This window comes from Odocoileus virginianus, chromosome 10 (assembly GCF_023699985.2).
Source record: "Odocoileus virginianus isolate 20LAN1187 ecotype Illinois chromosome 10, Ovbor_1.2, whole genome shotgun sequence".
Taxonomy (NCBI): domain Eukaryota; kingdom Metazoa; phylum Chordata; class Mammalia; order Artiodactyla; family Cervidae; genus Odocoileus; species Odocoileus virginianus.
Genome location: NC_069683.1, coordinates 40,892,591 through 40,908,564, shown reverse-complemented (window position 1 = coordinate 40,908,564; position 15,974 = coordinate 40,892,591). Strand labels below are relative to the sequence as shown.

Below are 15,974 nucleotides of genomic sequence, written 5' to 3'. Positions count from 1 at the left end.
ATTTTCAGCTATTATCTCTTCAAATATTTTTTCAGATCCTTTTTCTCTCTCTTCTCCTTCTGGAACCCTTACAATGCAAATGTTGGTGTGTTTAATGTTGTCCCAGAGGTATCTTAGGCTGTCTTCATTTTTTTAAACTCTTTTTTTCTATGTTCTGTTCTGTGCCAGTGATTTCCACCATTCTGTCCTCCAGGTCATTTATATGTTCTACCTCAGTTATTCTGCTGTTGATTCCTTCTAGTGTATCTAGTGCATCTCTGTTTGTTTGTTCTTTAGTTCTTGTAAGTCTTAGGTAAACATTTCTTGTGCCTTCTCCATTGTTTTCCCTAGACCCTGGGTCATCTTCACTGTCATTGTTCTGAATTCTTTTTCTGAAAGTTTGCCTGTCTCCACTTCATTTAGTTGTTTTTCTGGGGTTTTATCTTGTCCCTTCATCTGGGACATAACTTTTTGCTTTTTCATCCTGATTAACTTTCTGTAATGTTGTTTTTGTTCTGGCGGTGAGATTGTGGTTCCTGCTTCTGTCTGCCCTTGATAGAGGAGGCTAAGAGGCTGTGTAAGCTTCCTGATGGGAGAGACTGGCAGTGGGAAAAACTGGGTCTTGATCTGGTGTACAAGGCCTTGCTCAGTAAAGCTTTAATCAGATTATCTGCTGATTGGTGGGGTTGCGCTCCCTCCCTGTAAATTGTTTGGCCTGAGGTGACCCAGCCCTGGGGTCTGCTGGCCCATATGGTAGGGTTAATGGGGACCTCTAAGAGGGCTTCCCTGGTGACTCAGTAAAGAATCCATCTGCAACGTGGGAGACCTGGATTCGATCCCTGAGTTGGGAAAATCCCCTGGAGGATGGCATGACAACCTACTCCAGTGTTTTTGCCTAGAGAATCCCCATGGACAGAGAAGTCTGGCGGGTTATAGTCCATGAAGTTGCAGAGTTGGACATGACTGAGCAATAATCGCAATGCACAAGACGGTTTAGGCCGGGGAGCCTTTCAGGACTCCTGCTGTCAGTGCCCCCATCCCTGTGGTGAGCCCCTGCCGATCCATGTCTCCACAGGAGACCCTCCAATACTGGCAGGTAGTTTTGGTTCAGTCTCCTGTGAGGTCACTGCTCCTTTCCTCTGGGTCTTGGTGCATGTAAGAGTTTGTTTGGGCCCTCCAAGACTGGTGGCTTTGTTTCCCCTGGTCCTGTGGAAGTCCTATAATCAAATCTTGCTGGCCTTCAAGGTCAGATTCCCTGGGGATTCCCAAGTTAAGAAGCCTGATTTGGGGTCAGAACCTTCACAACAGTGGGAGAACTTATTGGTATTACCGTTCTTCAGTTTGTGGGTCACCTACCAGCGGGTATGGGATATGAAACAGTGGCTTCTTCTTTGTCTTTGGACATGGGTTTTCTTTTTTTGGTGGGTTCTAGTGTCCTCCTGTCGATGGTTGTTCAACAGCTGGTTGTGATTTTGGTGCTCTCACAGGAGGAGATGAGCACACGTTCTTCTACTCCGGCATCTTGAACCAGAAGTAGGAGAGTATTCTTTTCTAATGCAGTTTGTTTTTAAGCACAGATGGAGTTCCTTTCTCCTATGTTTACTTTTCTATTGCTGTCTCTTTCCCTCCTAGTTTTCAAGATAATTTTTCTCCCATCACTTGTTTATTCTGAACTCAACCATGTGATTTTTCCATTTCAGTTGAATTATTAATAAATTAGTTCTTTAGTCTGTTTTATTTATTTGTTTCAGAGTTTAGTTTTTCTGATAAAAGATATGGTGTCTTAGGTTCTCTAATCATTGATGCATTATGCACTCATTCAGCAACTGTAGCTTAAGTTTGAGAGTAGAGGGTAAATTAGATAGGAATTCAATGAAATGATAAATTTTTTGGTTATCTGTTGTTAAGAAGTTAGCTGATAAATTGATGCATCAGTTCAGTTCAGTCCTCAGTTGTGTTCAGTTCTTTGCAACCCCATGGACTGTAGCATGCCAGGCTTCCCTGTCCATCACCAATTCCCAGAGCTTGCTCAAATTCATGTCCATTGAACCCGTGATGTATGTTACAGCTAAAAAGCAGTACTAACTACTTCATGATAGAATTAAAAGAAACAAAATTTATTAATGCAGACAGAAATATCCCTAGGATTGAGAAAGAAAATTGATATTTTTAAAGGATAAGATATGTCTGGACACTTACTGATTCCATATAACTGTTAACATAAAAACACTGTCTGAATGTGAGTCCTAATTTCACCACTTGCCTAGCTGCTATGAGCTTGGGCACATTATATTAATATAACATTTGTATACTAGGGATAGTAGTAGCAGCTACTTAATAGAATTTATGAAGGTTAAATTAGTTAATACTTTGTTTAAAGCAGTGCTTGACATATAGTATCTATATATCTCCAAACACAGATCTATGTATTTGTTGTTGTTTAGTCACTAAGTTATGTCCAACTCTTTTGTGATCCCATGAACTGTAGCCCTCCAGTCTCTTCTCTCCATGGAATTTCCCAGGCTAGAATACTGAAGTGGGTCGCAATTTCCTTCTCCAAAAGATCTTCCCAGCCCAGGAATCGAACCTGCGTCCTCTGCAGCAGCAGGTGGTTTCTTTACCACTGAGCCATCAGGGTAATCTAGGTCTCTGGGGAGATGGAGCTGTATAGATATTTTCTAGAATTTAAAACATTTAACTGCAGTCTTCATAATTTTATTTTTAATAGTGATATAAATTCAATCCATGGAGGTACCATAACTTGTCTTTGATATTCATTTTCATTTTCAAGGAGAATATTTGTATTGTTGAATTCAAATCATTGTTTTTCCATTTTCATAGGTATTTTGAATTTTAAGATCAGAAAGCATTTAGATGGATAGCAGGACTGACTTGTTTTATTTTTGTCTGAGATTTAAATTTAAATTGTAAATGAGTGTCAGTAGAAGCCAACAGCTTTTAAATTAATTCCTTTGGGTCTGCAATGGTTTCCAAAAGTTTAACTGAATAGTTTAATTGCACTCTTTTAAAGAATTTTAAAGTAGCTACAGCCTTGAGATCTGCACTGAATTACTTTATGTTGGGAAATTTTTGGCAGATGGTATACAGTCATCATTCAAAAACAAGTTACATTGTCTTTCCCAGCTTGAATTAGTGGAACATTAGCATTGAACTTTTCATTTTGAATGAACATGTTGGAAATTATTTCCTGCTAAATGTTTGTCATCAAGTGAAGTTTTATTTTAAAAAATTAATGGAGCATATCAGTGCAGCAGCCTTAGAAAAATAGCTGAGGCACAGGGTTACTCTTGGACAACCTTTTAAGTTCCTTATTATCATTTGAGTGTACATACTTAATAATCTCCTGGGAAACTAAAATATGGTACTTTTTAAGACCAGAAACTTTAAAGTATGATATTTAGCTGCTAACAGACAGCTGTTAATGACTACTTAGCGTTGTATTTACTTTCTGGGTTGGAACTAGGGATAGAGCAAGCAGATGAATTGATGATGTGAGAAAACACCACAAAAAGTGTTAGTTTTTACCTTTATCAGTAAATGAAAGATGACATTAATTTGAAATACTTGGAATAAGTGTGCAATCCGTAGAATTAACTATATCTCAAATGCTCTTAAAAAAAATCCAGATTCCTTCTTTGAGAACAAGTCCTATCATTAGCAAATAGGGTAGCCAGAAGAATACTTAAGTAACATCAGCATTATGTTTGTGGAAGATGAATTGAAGTTCAGTATCTTTATCTTTCAAAATGTTATTTTGTTCTAATCCACCTAGCTTTGTGAAAAATAGGCAGTGGGTTGTGTTGGATAACAGGTAGTTAAATTCGACTCATTTCTCTCATCATATATCCATATTTTTGTGCCATCTGAAATCCCTTCTCTAAGACTTTTTAATAGCTTTCATTCCTTCCTGTTAAAACACATGTTCATTACATTAAGTTCCATATTTATTAGGCAAAGTGCTTTTAAATATAGTGGGGAGGGAAAATAAGCAAACTAGGCCTCCTCCCAAGCTTATTCTAGTCTGTTTGGGTAGACATACAGGTTACAGATTCTGTGTTAAGATACTTTTGGTTATCATGGCAAAAAGCAATTTTAAACTGGCTTAAGCAAGGAGCGGGATTTATGGGCTCATATAGATGAAAGATCGGCCTTGGCATGGGTTGCATCCAGATATTTCATGTAACATGTAGAATTTATCTCATTTATCTTAGCTCTACTTTCTTCTGACTTGGATTCATTCTCAGGCAGTATCTCCTCAATTGGTGGCAAAGATGGCCAAAACAGTGCCAGGCTTACATCCTGTCAGCTTAGCAACCTCAGTGATAAGCTTCCTTTCCAAATAGTTCCAGAAATTCTGGCATTAAGTCTGGTTTGGCCATACTTGAATCTTCTGGAGTCGGGTACCTTGGGGGGTGGGGTGGGTAGTGAGGATGGTCTGGCTCAGTTCAAAGTAGATAAAACAAAAGAAAGACAAGTAGTTTCCAAAAAGGAACTTATAAATTCTGCTATCAGAAGGAAGGATGCTGAGCAGGCAAAAGCAGCATACAAAAGTAAAGATAAACATTTTTAGTTGAGCTATAATAAGAAGATAAATTCTGATAGAAGGTGCTTAAGTAAAGCTTCAGACAGGAGACTATATTTTGAATTGGGCTCTGAAGGGCAAGTAGAGTTTTTCTGAGGCAGAGTGAGTAAAGAAAGGACTTTCTAGGTCACTCATTTGAGAAGTTTGGCAGTGAAAGGAGAAAAAACGAAAACTACTAGAGTCTAAAGGGAATGTTCAGATATTTTCTCCCTCAGTATAGAGAAAATCTGAACATTTTTATGGTAGAGGAGCAGAAGCAAGTAAAGGAGAAATTAACAATGCAAAGGAGTCAGTCATTGACACAGAAGGGAAATTCAGTAGGATCAAGGATATAAGTGGAGGGGGCCTCCTTAGAAAGGAAAAGGGATTGTTTATTCTCTGAGGACATGTAAGGGATAGTAGTAGTGGTGACTACAGAGGTTAAAATAGAAATTTGTTATTAAAATATGTAAGTGGCTTCAGTTTTGTTTTCTAAAAGTAAGAAGAGGTTTACCAGTTATCTGTTGCTATGTAACAGACCATTCCAAAATGATTTTGTGCATGAGCAATTCGACTTGAACTCAGGCTGGGTAGTTTCTTCTGCTGGCCCTGGGTCACTCATGTGGCTGTGGTCATCCCAGCTGTGGATGGCTGGTCTGTGGTGGTGGCTGCACCCCCACACTTGTTGGTTGGTGCTGGCTGTTACCTGGACCTCTCTCTGTGCCTTCTCATCCTCACGAGCACTCACATGGCAGTGGCTACACTCAGGGGAGCTGAAGCAGTCAGTGTAGGCGATAGACTCAGATGTGAAAGACTTATGATGGACTTAGAACTGCCACAGTGTCACTTCTTTCACATTCTGTTGGTCAAAGCAAGTCACAAGGCCAACTCAGATCAAGTAGAGAAAGACCCCACCTCTTTATGGGAGGAGTAACAAAGTTGCATTGCAAAACAGATGTGTATACTGAATGGGAGGAATTTCTGACTATCCCTCCCCCAACATTTTATTGTGAAAATTTTCAGTCATGAAACCAAGTTGAAAGAATTTCAAAGTGAATATCCACGTATCTACTACCTAGATTCTACTATACCTGCTTTATTATATATTTATCCATCTATCATTCTTTTATCAGTTTATCTTATTTTTGATGCATTTCAAAATAAATTGTAGGTATTAGTTCTTTTCTATAAGTACCTGCTGCATGTATTTAGCAAGTCAGTGTTCAGTTTTTTTCTTTTGATAAAAAACATTTACATACAATGAAGTGTACAGACGTTAAGTGTATGTCACACCTAGTTTTGTAGCCTGCCAAAGAAGGGGAAAATTTGGGATAGCTTTTCAGTGAAATGACTCAATTTCACTATAGTTGTATAGAAGAATTGCAAAAGGTATCTTTCTTGAATACCTTTCTTCATATCCTTATTGCTAATAATTTATTATTTAATATACCTCAACACTTAGGGTTTGCATTTGTGTTACATTCTTTGAATTCACTTTGGTCGGCTCTCTACCTCCTTTCACTAAATATTTGTAAGGATATAAACAGGCGCTCTCTTGCTTTACAGGTATTCAAACTATGTGTATCTCAAGTCAAGTTAGATTAACAGTGCGTACCTTCTCAGTCGTGTCCGACTCTTTGCAATCCCTGAGACTGAGCCCGCCAGGTTCCTCTGTCCTTGGAATTTTCCAGGCAAGAATACTGGAATGGTTGCCATTTCCTACTCCAGGGGATCTTCTCAACCCAAGGACTGAACCTGCGTCTCCTGCATTGGCAGGTGGATTCTTTACCACCGAGCTACCTCGCGTACAACTGAGTGACTAAGCATTCATGCATGTGTGGAAAAGTTTTAATAAACTATCTTCTAGTTTATGAATAGCAGTTTGAGATGGAGAAATTTTAGTATTGTAACTATTGATTTAACTTCAAATAATCAGAATAGAAGTGCGAACAGAACTATGTGGCAAATTCAGCCATAATTTAACCTTTGAGTGGAGTATTAGAGCTTCTTACAACCTTAACACTTGCCTTATTATTCTAATCTATGTTACCATGTACATTTTTAAAATTTCTAGAATATTGTAAGTCCTTAGTTTTTCATATGATGATTTGACTTGATAAAATAAGTTACCTGCTTTTATTTACTAGATATTGAATACTTTTATTGCTAATTGACTTTTGAGCCTTTTTACAAATAGCAAAAGATTGAAATCATTTTGACTTGCTATTTCCATACCAGCAAACCCTGTCTGAACTCTTGAAAATATGTGACTCGTACTTAAGCCATTTCATGCCAAGTATCCTGCCGGAAATGCAACTGGTTAATGACATTTAGTGTGACAAGTGAAAGCTTGAGTTCATTTACTGTGTTAGCTTTCCTGATGGTCAGGGAATGGGGTAAAGTCATGTATGTCTAAACATCTCTCTTAACAGTGTGTGAGATGTTTTAAAACTGTTCCTTAACCCAGATTTTCTCCATTTCATTTCATTTCATGGTATAAATGGCATGAAGTCCTAAATCACATGTGAAAGTGAAAGTCGCTCAGTCGTGTCCGACTCTTTGTGGCCCATGTTCTATATAATCCATGGAATTCTCCAGGCTAGAATACTGGAGTGGGTAGCTGTTTCTTTCTCCAAGGGATCTTCCCAACCCAGGGATCGAACCCAGGTCTCCTGCCTTGCAGGAGGATTTTTTATCAGCTGAGCCACCAGGGAAGCCCTAAGTCATACGTGGTAGGTTATGAACTAAACAGATTTGTGGTTTTAAAAATCTAATTGAGTGTTCCATTTATTTTTATGTACAGGTCTTGCTATTTTGGAAACTACAAGAGAAAACTAGATTGGGGAGGTTTGGCTTTGTAAGTGGACATGGCTCAGATATCCAGCAACAATGGATTTAAGAAATGCTCATCTTCCCCTCCGGAATCAACAAGAACAAAAGATGTGGACAAAGAAGAAGCGTTACAGATGGAAGCAGAGGCTTTAGCAAAACTGCAAAAAGACAGACAGGTGACTGATAATCAGAGAGGCTTTGAGTTGTCTAGCAGCACTGGACAAAAAGCACAGGTTTATAATAAACAGGATTATGATCTCATGGTGTTTCCTGAATCAGATACCCAAAAAAGAGCAGTAGATATTGATGTAGAAAAGCTTACCCAAGCTGAACTTGAGAAACTATTGCTGGATGACAGTTTTGAGACTAGGAAAACACCTGTATTGCCAGTTACTCCTGTTGTGAACCCTTCATTATCAGCCCAACTCTATCTTAGACCTGCTATTCAGAGAGGACAGTGGCCACCTGGATTATCTGGACCTTCCAGTTACACTTTACCTTCTATTTATCAGTCAACTTACAGTACTAAACAGACTGCATTCCAAAATGGCTTCAACCCAAGAATGCCTGCTTTTGCATCCACAGAACCTATATATTTAAGACTTCCAGGACAGTCTCCATATTTTTCATATCCTTTGACACCTGCCACACCCTTTCATCCACAAGGAAGCTTACCTATCTATCACCCAGTCGTCAGTCCTGACATGGCAAAGCTGTTTGACAAAATAGCTAGCACATCAGAATTTTTAAAAAATGGAAAAGCAAGGACTGATTTGGAGATAACAAATTCAAAAGCTACAATCAACAATCGGCAGGTATCTCCAAAGTCTGAAGATATCAGTAAATTTGATTGGTTAGACTTGGATCCTCTAAGTAAGCCTAAGGTGGACAATGTAGAGGTAGAGGATCATGAAGAAGACAAAAATGTACCAGATTTGCTAGCAGATGATCCTTGGGATGCTGTTCTACTTGAGGAGAGATCACCAGCAAGTAGTTACCTTGACAGAAAGGTGAATGGAAAATCTCTTTCTGGAGCAACAGTAACAAGAAGCCAGTCTTTAAATATTCGAACAACTCAGCCTACAAAAGTCCAGAGCCAAATATCTCAGGTATAGTCTTTTCTTATGAACTTCTCAAACTTAGTATAACACAGAATTCATGTTTGTGTACATAACTTAGTAGGTAAAAGAAATATTTTTTTATTTTGAGTTTTGTTTTCTTTATTCTTAAGTACACTGTGCCTCTTAGATTGTGTGGTAAAGAATTAAATGTGTTTAGGCCAATTGAAAAATTAATTGCTATTAATATCTTTTTCTAGGATTGTGAGTTTTAAAAACCTAAGGATCTGGCTGTTGCTTATAGGTGTTTAGGATAATTTTTATATGTCTCTCCCTCTCCATTCATTATATGTGGTCCTACTTTCTTTGCCTTAGCACCTTTATTTTTCAGAGTAGATGAGGAATTTTGGTTATTAACTCCATTATAGAAATTGTAATGTATATTGTTTTATTGTTTTTAACCATGAAGGAATAGAAGAACAGGAGGGAGGAAGGGAGGTGAAAAAGGAAGAAAGGAAGGGAGGCCTCAGAGAGATGGGAGAAAAGCCATTTAAAGGACTCTCTTTAAACACTTATATTGATACAAGTAAAGAATAGGACTGTAGTCTATATAGTATATTTGCTGAGTTCATATAGTCTTACTGTCTGGAAGAATTAGATAATGGTGCATGGAGCAGAATGTCTTCTCTTAGAAGAGGGGGCAGTAAGGTTTAGACTTTTCCTTTCCACATATAGTATACCACTGAAGATTTTTATTTTGCTCTTACATCATCTGTGGATTCTAGGAATGTTTAAGCTTCATTCTCACATTAATGTGAATCATATCATTCAGTTAATTAGATCAGTATTTAACTACTCTTTAGGCAGTGAGTATCAACTAGTATTTAGGGAAGGAGAAGCAAATTTTGCGTGATTTGGATGGGTTTATGTTGAATTGTTGATTTTTAAAAACCATTTTAGATGTCTGGGGAGAAAACAGCAGATATTAAGAAGATTAAGAAAACAGGATGAGGATGTTTTTGGAAAACATGATCAGAATCGAGAAAAATCTTAACCAGTGCAGTGTTTTCCAAATACATTTTGACTGCAGCTCACACTGAGAAATACATGTTCTTAAGTTCTCTTCAGCTTTTCAATACTATTTGCACATTTAGTAACATAATTTCTTAACACCTTTCAATTTAAAAGTCATGGGTTAATTTAACATTTTAAATTGGAATCATAAGTATAATATCAGATTATTTTCTCTTAATATTCTGTGTTGTCTTGTCTTGGTTTTTGTTTTTACAAAGCATCTGTCATTTCCTAAAATGTTTGTAAGGAGAAGGGAAGACTAAGCCAAATCAAAAAATGTGGCGAGGGGAGCTTATACCTAGAAGTGGAATTGCTGGCTAATTTATGTTTAGCTTTTTAAGGACCAGTGATCTGTTTTCCACAGTGGCTGCATCATCCCCTTTCCCACCCCCACGTTATATGAGAGTTCTAGTTTCTTTACATCCTTGTCAACACTTGTTATTTTCCATTTTTGGGGTTATAACCTTCCTAATGGATGGGAAGTGTGAAGTGGTATCTTATTGTGATTCTGATCTGGGTTTGCCTGATGACTAGTGATGTTGAGTATCTTTTCATATGCTTATTTGTAATTTCTTCATCTTTTTTGAAGAAATGTATGTTTAAATCATTTGTCCATTTTAAAAATCGGGTTGTTCATAGCAGCTTTATTCAGAAGAGCCAGAAAGCGAGACAACCCAAATGTTCATCAGCTGATGAATGGGCAAGCAAAAATGTGTCCATACAGTGGAATATCATTCACCCATACAAAGAAAACAGCATAGATGAACCTTGAAAACATTGTAAGTGAAAGAAGCCAGACACAAAAAAACATGTAGATTCCATATATGATATGTCCAGAAAACACAAATCCATAGAGGAAGAAAGCAAGTTAGTATTTGCTGAGGGATTGAGGGAAAGAGGAAATGAGGAATGATTGCCTAATGGGTACAGGAATTTGGGGGGGCAAGTGATGAAAATGTTCTGAAATTAGAACATTTCAGTGTTCTTGCCATAATAGTGATGGTTCACACTCCATTATGAATGTATTGAGAGCCAACAAAGTGTACATTTTTAATTGGCTAATATGGCAGATTTTATGTTCTATGAATTTTTACCTCAGTTTTTTTTTTTTTTTTTTAAAGAAAGACACTGGTCCCCCAATCCTCCTGTTGTGCTTAGGCCAAGTTCCTGCTTGATTCATATTTGGGTCAGTGTTCCAGTAGAGAGATCCCTCTCCAACTGGGGATCTCGTTTTTATGGACTTAACCATGATGGCATGTGTTTGACACCATGTAGTCTGGATTAGGGATATCAGGAAAGGGTAGCTGCCTAGAACCTGGAGATCTCATGACCTGTGGAAAGTTGCAGTCTCTGCTATCAGGGATAGAGTCGCTTCTGGTCCTCTGTGGAGCTGAGTTTAGACTCAGGCCTCCCATTGGTGGAAGACAGAGCCCCTGATAGCCCAGGCAACCCAGAGTGAGCTTCCAGGTCACTTTCAAATAATCTTCCTGCTTCTTGCATCACACTTCATATGTACGTGTTTGCATCTCTACAGTATATGCATTATAGCCACAATATCCTGATTATCCTGAATTTAATAAAATATTTATAAATGACTTTGGTTTATTTCTTTTTTACAATCACTGAGACAGTAGAGACTTTCTTAGAATCCTGTGAGATCAAAGCGACCCATGCCTATTTCACTGTTGAGGAAACTGAAACGTAAAGAAGTTAAGTAATTATTAATTTTTTCATGTAATAACAGTATTGTAATTAGTTAAATGAACTCATTTTAGAGATGTGTAAGATGATAACCATAGTCATCTAGTCTAACCAACTTCATTTCATGGATCCAGAAACTTAGATCCAGAGAATGACTTATCTCCAGTTAATGTCAGTATTTTCTTTTTCAGTTTCTTTGTGACTCAAAACTGGTAGCATAGATTGACAGTGCTTTTGCTGCAAAGCACAGCTTCCTTTCGCTGTTGCCCTCTATGGTTTAGACTGGTCATTTCTGGTTCAATTGACGTTTTCTCCACCCTTTGTTTGGTGGGGGTAGGGCTGTGATACTCATTTATGTTCCTTTCATTCTCTCTCTGCATACATCTTTTCCTATTCATTTTTAATATTTGTCACAGTATCATCTTGATATTTCCCAATTTGGGGTGCTTTCAGAAATCATCTTGTAGGACTGATGAGGACAGGTAGTTTTCTAAAGATAGGATTCCCCCAGCAAGATCTGTGAATTCAGATCACATGGGAGTGCAGAGAATTACTAGTTACTCAGACTCTAGGAATTAACTAGGTTTCTGGGCAAGTTTTAGCAGAAACGTATTCTTAGATTTTCTTTAAAGTATAGGGGAAAGGATCAAGGTGTAAGCAGATTGGTTGCGAGAGGCATGAGTCAAAGCCAAGTAAGCAAAAATACCATGACTTGATCAGCTGATCAATCAGAGATGGGAGCTAGATTATTACAGTGTACGTCAGAACTTGACAAAATGACACAGTGTCTAAATTGAGGTGGCTTAGGCTTCTTAAAGGAGTCTAGCTATGGCATGGTGAGGTGTTATATAGTTGTTGATCATTCTTTTATAGTCTACTCTTAATACTTAACGTTTGACCACCACATTCTAAGAGGGACCAGTGAGAGTGTGTCTTGAAAAGAAAAAATTATAGTGTTCAGGATCTAGAAGCTGTGCTATTTAAGGAACTGGTGAAAAGACTGGGCATATTTTGCCTGAAGAAGAGAATATTAATTGGAGATAATTCACACTCTGAATCTGAGTTTCTTCATCTATGATATAAACCTGGTTGGACTAGATGATTTCTGAGATACTTTCAGGAATAATATTTTAAGTTTAGAAAGTTGCCATGTAAAAGGAAGTTGAAACTTTTTTTCTTTTAAAGTTTTACATTTTGGACATATGTTCTCAAAACAGTTCAGGAAATAGACTACCTGAAAATCATGGTATTCTTGTAAAAAAGATAAAGTAGTTATGTACTAAATTTTCCAATTTATTGTGTTGCATTGTACAAATTAAATAGCTCTTTGTGCTAGATTTTAATAGATAAGTGGTAGCAGGTGCTGAAAGTTAAAATACCTTTTATAGAAAGCTTAAAATTATGCAAATCCTTTTTGTTTATATTTTTTTCTGTGAATTGAGAAATTCAGTTTAGTTTTAAAATTCATTGTTCCAAAAAGTAAAACAAGGACCAATGGGGAAGAAAACTCAAGGAGGCAGGTTATATAGTTAAATATCAATAACACAATTTATAAATAGCCATTTGGTGATGGTTGCTCTCAGGGGGTCAGTGTATAATTATTAGAGGTCTTCAATCAGGGGTTTAGTGTGAATTTGTTACAAATGCTGTAAATTTTTTTAACTCTTAAGATTTCATCATTTTGTTTGTGTACATGAAGATTAAGTTTGGTTTAATTTAGGCCAAAAGGGTAAACAGAATACTAATAAATAGTAAGCTGACTTTGGAAGTCTGTGGCACAAACATTGGCATGGAACTTTTAATTTCCACACACCATTCATTTCTATTCAATAAACTTTTCCCTGAGATTCATGTTTTTTACTGTGAAATAAGATTGCAGTGCCTATTCTTTATAATTACTTTACGTACGTAAGTATTCATTTCCTGTAAGAATTTTATGCTTTGTGGTAAAAACTCTGAACGGTGTTTTTCTTCTCACTCAGCAGTCTTACTTCCTGTTTCCTTCTAGTATCTTTTGTTCATAATAATCTAAATACTTTAGTTCAAATTTTTGTTTCCCAAAGGAAAAGACATAGTACTTAAAACTGTCTCCTGGCAATTTAAATTTAAATCACATTTTTAGTTAACAGCGGTAAATTTAACTACTTGTAGATTTCAAAGATTTAAGTAATGAATCAAATTATTTTCATAGAAATGGTTTTGCAAAGTTCTATGGCTATTGATTCTAAAAACTGATTATATTAACATTATAAACATTTATATTCTAATTAGCACAATGTCTAACAGTAATTTTGAAGACAGAAGTAAAGTTGAATAAAATGTGGTTTTCCATTGTCTAGTTGTATGTAATACAGTATTTGAATAGATTATTGAAGTCTACAAACTTTTAAAAGAATTCAATTAAGGAAATAACCTACTTTGTTCTGAATAGCAACTGATATGTTTATATTTAATGCTTGAAATACATTTATTGAAAATTTGGTGTTCCATCTAATTTCTGGGGTAAGATGGCATGAATCTGGAACTTGTTTAAATGTAAAGCTTTCGCTTATTCTTATAACTACTTTATAAAGTATGCACTGGTAAGTTTTCGTGAATTATTTCAAACCTGTATCACTTTCCTTAAACCCTTAATTTACCTTTTCCATTACCTTTTAAGAAAACTGAATTATAGTTGATGTATAACACTGTTAATTCCAGGTACACAGTATAGCATAGTGATTTGGTATTTCTATACATTACAAAATGATCACCATGATAAGCCTAGTTACCATCTGTCACTAAATAAAGTTATTACAATATTATCAACAGTACTCCTAATGCTGTATGTTCATCGCCATGACTCATTTAGTAACTAGAAGCTTGTCCCTCTTAATTTCCTTCACCTGTTTCACTCCCTCTACCACCCGTCTGTTCTTTATATATGTAAATCTGTCTCTGTTTTATTGTATTCATTTGTTCATATGTTTTTATATTTCACATATAAGTGGAATTATATGGTATTTTTCTGACTTGTTTCACTTAGTATAATACCTTCTAGATCCACCCATATTGTCCCAAATGGCAAGATATATTTTATGATTGAGTAACAGTCCATTGCGTGTTTGTGTATCCTGTATCTTTATCCATTCATCTGTTAGTGGACATTTAAGTTGCTTCCATATCTTGGCTGTTGTAAATAATGCTGAAATGAACATAGGGGTGTGTATATTTTATCAAATTACTGTTTTAGGTTTTCTTCAGAAAAATACCCCAAAGTGGAATTGCTAAGTCATAGGGTAATTCTATTTTTAATTTTTTGAAGTACCTCTCTGGTGGCTCAGACTATAAAGAGTCTGCCTGCAGCGAGGGAGACCCAGGTTTGATCCCTGTTTTGGGAAGATACCCTGGAGAAGAAAACAGCAACCCACTCCAGTATTCTTGCCTGGAAAATCCCATGGATGGAGGAGTCTGGCAGGCTCCATCCAGTCCATGGAGTTGCAAAGAGTTGGACATGACTGAGTGACTTCACTTTCCATATTGTTTTCCATAGTGACTACCAATTTACATTCCTACCAATAGTTCAATAGAGTGCTCTTTCTCCACATCATCACCAACACTTGTTATTTGTTATTTTTTGACAATAGCCATTCTTACAGGTATGAGATGATACCTCATTGTGGCTTTGATTTGCATTTCCCGATGATTAGCAACGTTGAGCATCTTTTCATGTGTCTATTGGCCACTGTATATCATCTTTCAGAAAATGCTCATTTTAAAAATCAAGTTGTTTGTTTTTTGATAGAGTTGTATGAGTTCTTTGTATGTTTTGAGTATTAGCCCCTTATTGGATATATCATTTACAAATATCTTCTCCCGTTCAGTAGACCACCTGTTCGCTTTGTTGATGTTTCCTTTGCTATACAAAAAATTTTAGTTTGATGTAGTCCCATTTATTTATTTTTGTTTTTGTTTTCCTTGCCTAAGGAGACATATTAAAAAAAAATATCGCTAAGATTAATGTCAAAGAGCATACTGCCTGTTTTCTTCCTGGAATTTTATGGTTTCAGGTCTTACATTTAAGTCTTTAATTCATTTTGAATTTATTTTTCTATATGGTTTGAGAAAGTCCAGTTTGATCCTTTTTTTCCTGTAGCTGTCCAGTTTTCTCAGCACAATTTATTGAAGAGTCTGTCTTTTCCCTATTGTATGTTCTTGCCTCCTTTGTCATAGATTAATTCACTGTGTAAATAAAACCCACTGTGTGGGTTTATTTCTGGGCTGTCTTTTCTGGTCCATTAATTGATGTGTCTGTCTTTGTGCTAGTACCATACTGTTTTGATTACTGTAGCTTTGTTGGGTCGTTTGAAAGCAGGGAGCATGATACCTCCAGCTTTGTTTTTTTTTTCTCAAAATTATTTTGATTATTGCAGGGTTTTTTGTGTTTCCATACACATTTTAGAATTGTTTGTTTTAGTTCTGTGAAGAATGCCATTGTTTGTGGGTTTTTTTTTTTTTTTTTTTCTTTTTTTTGCTGCATGGCATATGGGATCTTAGTTCCCCAACCAGGGATTGAATCCATGCTCCCTGCAGTGGTAGTATGGAGTCTTAACCACAGGAGAAGTCCCACCATTGGTATTTTGGTAAGGATTGTGTTGAATCTATAGATTGCTTTGGGTAATATGGTCATTTTAATGATATTAATTCTTTACTCTATGAGCACAGTATATCTTTCCATTTGTGTTGTCTTCACTTTCTTTCATCAGTGT

At 36.6% G+C, this 15,974-nt stretch overlaps 1 protein-coding gene across 1 annotated transcript in view; it reads left to right on the top strand.

Moving 5' to 3' along the window:
• The window catches only part of PIK3C2A (phosphatidylinositol-4-phosphate 3-kinase catalytic subunit type 2 alpha), a 103,450-nt gene that overhangs the window by 23,866 nt on the left and 63,610 nt on the right, over positions 1-15,974 (top strand). The window contains exon 2 of the mRNA XM_020904685.2: positions 7,365-8,502. Coding sequence (XP_020760344.2) covers positions 7,429-8,502 — 1,074 coding nt within the window. The 5' untranslated portion in view covers positions 7,365-7,428. The remainder of the gene's footprint in view (positions 1-7,364; positions 8,503-15,974) is intronic.